The 8207-nt window shown below is 45.3% G+C and overlaps 1 protein-coding gene across 1 annotated transcript; it reads left to right on the top strand.

The window, feature by feature from the left end:
- Nucleotides 1–3928: 3928 nt before the first annotated feature.
- NDUFB4 (NADH:ubiquinone oxidoreductase subunit B4) lies at nucleotides 3929–6404 on the top strand. The gene is made up of 3 exons (XM_035540266.2): nucleotides 3929–4184; nucleotides 4448–4594; nucleotides 6216–6404. Exons 1-3 carry the CDS (start codon nucleotides 3984–3986, stop codon nucleotides 6273–6275), a joined length of 408 nt encoding a protein of 135 aa, XP_035396159.1. The 5' UTR covers nucleotides 3929–3983; the 3' UTR covers nucleotides 6276–6404.
- The last annotated feature ends 1803 nt before the right edge of the window (nucleotides 6405–8207 follow it).

An 8207-nucleotide genomic window follows, 5' to 3' on the forward strand; every position in this document is an offset into this window, starting at 1 on the left:
CAGCTGTGTGCAGAACCAAATATTCAGGAGAGGTTCGTGCTGGGTCTGTCTAGGGTGGAGTTAACCTTGTTCAGAGCAGCCCCTATGGTGCTGTGCTTTGCAACTGTGTCTAGAACAAGGTTGGTGACACACCAGTGTTTTGGCTGCTGCCGAGCAGTGCTTGCACAGCTTGAAGGCTTTCTCTCCAGCATCCTCCCACCTCCCCCAACGGCCAGCAGGCTGGAGCTGGGCGAGAAGCTGGGACGGGATGCGGCCTGGACAGCTGACCCCAACTAACCAAAGGGATGTCCTTTGCCATACAGCATTGTGCTCAGCAATAAAAGCTGAGGGGAAAGTGGAGTATGGGGGGACATTTGTGGTTATGGTGTTTGTCTTCCCAAGCAATTGCTACACACACAGGGGCCCTACTTTGCAGGATATGACTGGACATCTGTCTGCTGATGGGAAGTAGCGAATGAATTCCTTTTGCTTTGCTTCTGTGCACAGCTTTTTCTGGTTTTTATTAAATTGTGTCTATCTCAACCCATGAGCTTTTCCATCTTGTTTTCTCTCCTTGTTCTGTGGAGGAGTGGGAGAGAGAGAGGGCAGCTGGGTGGGCGTCTGGCAGCCAGTCAAGGTCAACCCACCAGAAGGTTCCGGACGAAGATTAATTTTCCTGGCTGCTTCTCTCCATTTCAGTTACTGCTGATCATAAAGAAAACAGATGATGTAAACTTCAAAGGCACTTTCATATGAGAATTCTCAATTTGATTCAATACTGCCAACCTCAAACATTCAATAACAAGTGGTCCTGACTAAAAAGAAAGAAAACACTTCAGGTCTAACCTTTTAAGTCTTGATGTTTGAGTGCACAAGGATGCAATTTTAAGACCAGCATATTCTGGTTCAAGCCTGTGGCCCCACTCTCACTAGTGCCTGTTTTACATTCCTGCTTCTTGACAGGTCAACACTAGCCACTGTGCAGTCAGGAGGAGAGTCAAATGAGCTTCTTGATCTGACAGGCAAAAACAGGGACAATTTGTTCATTCTTGCAGAATATTTTGTTTCAAAGGTGTTTTGCAGCGTGTTTTGAATCTGTCATATGGTGGCTAAGAATGAGTGGATGATGCAGGAGGTCTGCACAGGAGTCCAGTTTGTCACTGCAGCATTTCACACTGTGTGCAGCCATTCCTGTCAGCAGGAAAAAACACAGTCACTGATTTCTGTCAAGGACTTTGACCCTAGTATTTGTTTTTTTTGCTTTACATTGTTTTATGCAAGTTTTAGACCCTTATTGTTGGTATCTCGGGCTTTTGCTGAATGATGATATTTTGAAGTTAGAGACATGGCTTTTGTTAAAAAAGAAAATGCACAAAATCGCCTCTGGAGGAGTGAAAGCAACAAACTGCAATGCACAGGCTCGAGTGTCAGAGAATATGCATCTCTAGAAGCAATTTAGTTATTTTCTTACCCCATAAAATAAGTGACATCACTCAGAAAAGACTCCCTGTAGGGAACTTGATCCTTTGGGAAAGAGGATGAGTTAGTGATTAAAGATGAAATGCAAAGGTGTTTTCAGCATAGTGGCTGGTTGTTCAATTTTCTAATACAGTACATTACACTGTTAATGGAAACGTTGCTTTGCACCTTCTGTTTTTCTCCCAGAAGAATTAATTTCAGCACTGGTTGCACGCCAAGCATGCACACTCACAGCTGTGAGCTCTGGAGAGAGGGAGAAGGCACAGCTTGGACCTGTGGAGATAAGATCACATAGAGTCTATAACAAGGCTGGGAACGGAACCCACTGCCTTTGCCAAGTGACTTCACCACAAGACCATCTTTGCTCCTACCCACAGCAACTGTCCCACACCATTGCAGATAGACCTCAGAAGCCAACAGACTGGGGGAAAAGCATATGGTTGTTCTGGTGTCCTTTGGGATATCTAAAGGGACAGGAGTTTTCTGTTCCACTCTGTGATCCAGCAAAGAGGGAAAAAACACTCAGCATTTCCTATAGAGCAGCTATCACTTCCAGTACGCTAATCTTCATTCCTAGCTGCAACCTGCACCCCCATACCTGGCAGGGTTCCCTCCGTTTCAAGGCTGCGTGTGTCAATTTTTCAGAAATAACACAGAGCAGGGAGGAACAGCTTTTAAATTTCAGAGAAAGAAGCAGGCCGTGCATGGACATGGAAACACAGGCTGCTAAGTGTTTGGAAGCCCTTGGAGATAAAAGTACCACAGGAGTGCCACATGGCAGGGCTGCTGGAATACATACTGTGCTGCTGAAGTAGCTCACCATACATGCCAGTTATGGAGAGAGAAAATCGTGGAGCTAGAGACAATCACAGAGCTCATTAAATCTGATGGCCCTGGTATGTAATGAAAGGGGAAAGTAAAGGGAGTGAATTTTTCCACATAATAGAAACCATGATCCCAAGCACTGGCCATGCTGAAAGACCTGGGAAAAAATGCAACGGGGCATGTAAGAAGGACATCCTTTGGAGACCACTGCAAATGAAGCAGCTGCAGTTTTCACTTGGATTAGCAGCTGTGTCTTTGTGAAGAAAACAAGAGTGGAAAAGCCAGAGGAACACTGAGAGAGTTTCTGAAAGGACTGTAGGCTTGTACTTGACAGAGGGAAAAGTGCTTCCTGCTGTGCTGGTATGTGTAAGGTACACAAACTGAAGGAATATCCAGCTCATATTTCTTCCTGTTGGAAGCAAACCACAGAGCTCCAGCTCCTAATTAACTGCTCAGACCAAAAGGAGATCATCTATTTTCCAAGCACTTGGGTAAAAGTAGAGGGAAATAGTATGATGTGAGGAAAGGTTCCGCTCTTTTCTTGCATTGCCAAAGTACAGTGTCCTAAATAAAGTCAGCAATTTTATTTTGTGTATGCTTAGGACCAAACTGTAATCCCTCACCCAACACTACCTGAGTCTGTAGAGTTACACCAGTGTAAATGAGATCATAACTACATATGTATACTGCCATAATCCTACTTGGTTCCAATCAGCATAGCCACTATCATTGCTTTGTATAATGAAGAAAGAAAAAACATAAGAAAACTTGTTTACTGGCAAGTTTGTTTCCAGAAAGGCAATTTGCATATAGTTTTTACTTCTCTGTAGGACAAAGCTCTTAACATTGACAAATCAGAAACTTCCTGAAGTCAAAACCTACAGGCCAGAGCTTGCTCTCTTCACCTTGTATTAATCAGCAGATGTTGACTTGTGAACCCATCGATAAAGGCGATCAAAGCAGTGAGTCATCACCAGATGATTCTGAAGGTTATCTGGCAGCTTATCTAAGCAGCCTGGCCTTGGTGTGAGAATCAAAGAGATGATTTGAAGCTGAAATCAATGACAGAGGGATTGTGCAACTTCCAGCATGCCTGCAATACATCACTGATGTAACAAGAAATTGAATATTTTGCTTAAACGTGCAAAGTCTGCTGCTGTGAAAGATACAATGATAAGTGTGGTCTGATCTGGTGCCCAGGTTCAGGAGCACATCACCACAAATATCCTTACACCTCCACTCTGCCCTGCAGGTCCTTTTTTCAGAGCCACAGCCCATTTAACCTGCTGAGGCTGTTACCAACAAGGGATCGACTTCCTTTTGCTGTGAGCACCTAAAAAAGTAAAAATAAAGAATAAAAATTCACGTGAGCCCTCCAGAATTACCCCATGAGAAAATGATTAGGTGGGCAGCAGCTTGTGAGAGGAAGGCACAACGATCCTGTTCCCGCCCCCCCCCCCCCGCCCTCTGCCGCCCCCCTCCCTGCTCCAGCACGCCTCGAACTCCTGCGTGGCGATGTTTCAGCAGCCTTTGTGCTTTCCACCACAACACAGCCCGTTTTCGAGCAGCCCCAAACATGAACCCCAAGACACCGTAACTCAGCCCCTCCGGGCCGGGAGGCGGCAGCAGGGAGCGCCGTCCCCTCATGGCGGCCCCGCCCGCCGCGGCTGCGCGCTGCTGCCGAGCGAGGGCTGCTCAAAATGGCGGCCGGGCCGCCCCCGTCCGCGGCTAAGGGGTACGGGCCCAACCAGTTCGTCTCGCTGCCGGCCGAGCTTGACCCTGCCGACTACGACGCGTCGCCGGAGAAGCGGCGTGCCGAGGCCGAGCGCTTGGCCATCCGCGCCCAGCTCAAGCGGCAGTACCAGCTGCAGCTCAACAGCCCAAGCCCGCCAGCCATCATCGTGAGTGCGGGGCGGGGGGCGCCAGGCATTGCCGCCCGGCCCCGGGTCTCGCAGTGGGGTCGTTCCTCGGGGTGCGGGCTGGCGCGGGCGGTGCGGTGCCTTCCCCTCCTGACGGTGACCTTGGTGTCCTCCCTGGCTTCGGGACGGGGATTTGTAGGCCGCGGTGCTATGGCGGGGGCAAATGGGGTTGTGTGACGTGGGGTGCCCACTGCTGGACCCCTGGTCTGTGAGGGCAGGGGCTCAGTGTTGTCCTTCCGACACAGGAAGATCCTTCCTTGCTCCGCTGGGCCCATGCGAAGACACAGAATGTCTACCCTACTTTCCGCCCGACGCCCAAGACGTCCTTTATGGGAGCTTTGTTTGCAGTAGGTCCGATCCTCTTCTGGATAGCTGTCTTTAAAACTGACAGGGTGAGTCTGTTGATGGCAGCGAGTGCAAGCGAACAGCAGGTTGTAAAACAAAGGCTTTTCTGGGGCCTTAATTAATGGGGTCCCCTTGTGTCTAAGAATGCTTTATACAAGTAAAGTAACAAGGGAAGGCAAGGTAGTGCTGAACCTACAATCCCAGAGGTGCCTAATAGGTTGCAAAGTCCTCATGTGGTAAGAATTCTGTATTATACCCACAGATACAGGCAGTCAGTTTCTCTGTTCAAGATACTTTGTTATAATAAAACTTTTCATACCACTGACCGTGTAGGTTAATAATAAGAGTCTACTATTTTCTGCTGTTGGCAGGCTTTAGGTGTGTTCACTAAAGTAAAAAATGATAGGGAGCTTATCGGTGGCAGGCCTAGCAAGATCTCTGAATTGCGTGGCCATTTCTCCAGCCCCATGAAGCAAATGGGGAGGAGTACTTATGCTGAATACAGGGTCGGACCTCACCCAGATTTTTGAGCTTTTGGAAGGCATATCTTGCTTCTGTTCTAAATCCTGAAAGGTGGGTGTCAGAATCTGAGCAATAGTAGATCATTCTGAAGATACATAGCTATATATATAAGAAAATGGTAGGCAACTGGCAGACAGTGGCTGTTATTTTAGATCAAATCATAAACCAGGAAGCACCGATGTCAATTGAAATTAATAGAATACTTGTAATTAATATTATTTTATAGGATAAACACGAAATACAGGTTTTAACAGACTTACCAAACGTGTTAATGCAGTTGCTTTTGAGACTTCAGCGTTCCTGCAGTATTTTGTTGCAGTGTTTTTGTTACGTATGCTAAACCACGCTTGCGCTTAGCTAAAAAGTGTGGATTAGTATGTGAGTACTTGAAAATAAACCTGAATGTGTGTGAGGGACATCTAGATACACTTGCCAGGGAATACTTAAGCTGGAGTCTTTGATATAGTCTTCAGGATAATGCATCTTGCTCTATTCCAGTTCCTTTACTGATGTTTGGGGATTTTTCTTTGTTTTACAGTGGTATATAAAGCACGGTAGTAGTCACGCTTCTCTCTGAGGAGTGATTGTTGTGTGTCTGGGAAGGCAGAAGAGAAATTTAAACTGCTAAGTCTTGAGCATTTCTTCTGGATTATTCCAGCAGAAGTAGTTTGGACAATACCTTCTGTGTGCCGTAACAGTACTCTTCTGTGGAATGGTACTTGACTGCAAAGTGAGATACAAATGAGCTGAAAGTGAACACAGGAACATCTAGGCAAGTTGCTAAGAAGTTTCTCCATAATTGGGTTTTTAAACTAGATTATTCAGCCAGAAGGAGGAGGTAGAGACTAAGTGTGTAAGTTAACTGAAACACAGCTAGTTTGGTGAAAAGTACATCAGAGCACTTGGTCTGTGCTGGCCAATGAGAGGAGACTGATCTGCAGAGATCAGTCTGAGCATCTTTCCTAGCAGATAGGTGAAGTGCCTTATTTGTTTTTATTTTTGAATTATGACTGTTAGCAGAATTTGTGCTTATGTGATGCGATCTTCCTGTATTCTAGGCTGAAACATTAGAATAGCTTTTCTGTTAGCCTAGGCTGATTGAAGCTTCTTCTAACAGAATAATGATGAGTGTTCTCTCTTCCACAGGATCGTAAAGAGAAGCTTATCCGAGAAGGTAAATACAAGCGACCGTTCAGTGTTTTTTAAGTTGCTGGAATCGCAGTGCTGCTCTTGGGACATGAATAAGATGTACTGTATGCTGACACTTCTTCATAAGAATAAATCTTAATTGCTCATTGGTTGGCTTGCATCTTTAATAAATTACAGAAAGTACAACAGTGTGGGATCTTTTTATATCTAATACAAATAGTTACGGAGGGGATGTCCTGAGCTCACCAGTTAACTTCTTTGGTCTACATACAAAGGTTCCTTTTAAACTGTGGAAGTTGCTGCTGTCAGAGCAGCTTGGGCTGAAGTTTAAAATTAGTAGCAGGCTAAATAATTAAGCAATCTCACTGCAGTTTCCTAAAGAACTATTGCTCATGTACCAAGTATTTCTTCTGGTGTTGGTTTAACTATGTAGATTGCCAAAATCAGATTATAGGTGACTCCTGTAGTATATTTTAATCGTCTTTTTAGGAGCCTGCCTGCATGGTCTTTAAGTTGAGTTGATTTTTCCTTTCCCTAATAAAATACAAGTCTAAACCCTGTATATTTGTTTATTGGAATAAACTTCTCGCTAAAATTGCTGCAGCAATTCTGGAAATAGTGCCTGGGCATCGTTGTGTTATGTGACTAAGAGCATTTTCACTAATTTTGTGGTTCTTGTGAGTGGAGGAGCAAAAAGTAAAAATATAAGGCATTTTTGATTCCTTTACAGTATAGGAGCACTCCATTTATTTATTCCATGGCCCATGGAAATAGGCTGTGAGTTGAAAAATAAAAATACCACATCATGCATGACTGAACCGTGTATCTGCAAAGATATCTTCTCTGCTTATTCTTACAAGAGCACAGATTTCTTCTGCTCAGGTCAACTGGTATAGGGCGGCTCTGAAATTGTCACTGTCCAGGGTAGTGAGACATGAGTGTGGAAGAAAAATCTTAATTCCCTCTTGAATTTTCACAGGGCCTCTAGGTGCCGTCACAAACCAAACCACCCCTGTTCTTCAGACATTGTAAAGGAGTTTTTTTCTGGAATGTAGGGGTCAATGCCAAAAATGCAATCTTACACAAGTTAAAACTCCTGTGTACGCTGTGAAAGCAGCCTGCATAATTGACTGAGGCAAGAAAAGCTCTGGTGAGCATGTTGCCCTGCATGATTAGGATGTAAATACAGGCCATTGGAAGTCCCCCTCCATCAGAGTGAATTGATGAGCTTCTTCACATAGTCACAGAGCAGCTGGGGTTGGAAAGGACCTCTGGGGGTCATATACTAGCCTTCTGGCACAACCAGGGTAACCTAGAATGAGTTGGCCGGGACTGTCTGGAAGGCTTCTGAGTTATGTCTGGAGTATGAAGGGAGACTCCAAGGCGTCTCTGGGGAACCCGTTCCTGTGTTGTCACTGTCACAGTGACAGTGTGTTTACTGATGTTTTAGAAGGGTTTTAAAAAGTGCTATCTGTTTTTGCTCTTCACTTTCCTGTCTAGGTCATGAAATACTCAGGCTGGGGGGGGGGCTTGGCGCTAATTGTGTGCAGCAGCTGCTCAGGACTATGGTCTGCTTTTTCAATCCCGTACGTGCTCCCAGCAACCCTTCTGCACCTGCCTATGACTCATTCTACCTTAGCTAAAGCACACCCAGATTATTCTCTCTGCAGAACTGTTTCTGAAAGGTTGTCACAAATGATATCACAAGATAAGGCTGTGGGTCAGTGCGGGAGAGAGGCATCAAGACATGGAGAAAGTAGTATTTAGGGAAAGAAATAATTGCTTGTCTGAGCATGCTAAATTAACTATCTTCCTGCTGCCACAAACTAATTTGATCTCCCAGGACCCATTTCCTCGGCTAATTGGAACTTGAGTTGCCACACGTGTAAATTCTTCCTTGCAGCTGTATTTATTTCAGGACGGTTGAACAAATTGTTCAGGATGGGTTGTAGATCAGAGCAGCGCCTCTGGACTTTTAGGCCAGCATTT

Source organism: Cygnus atratus, chromosome 1, assembly GCF_013377495.2.
Source record: "Cygnus atratus isolate AKBS03 ecotype Queensland, Australia chromosome 1, CAtr_DNAZoo_HiC_assembly, whole genome shotgun sequence".
Lineage (NCBI taxonomy): Eukaryota > Metazoa > Chordata > Aves > Anseriformes > Anatidae > Cygnus > Cygnus atratus.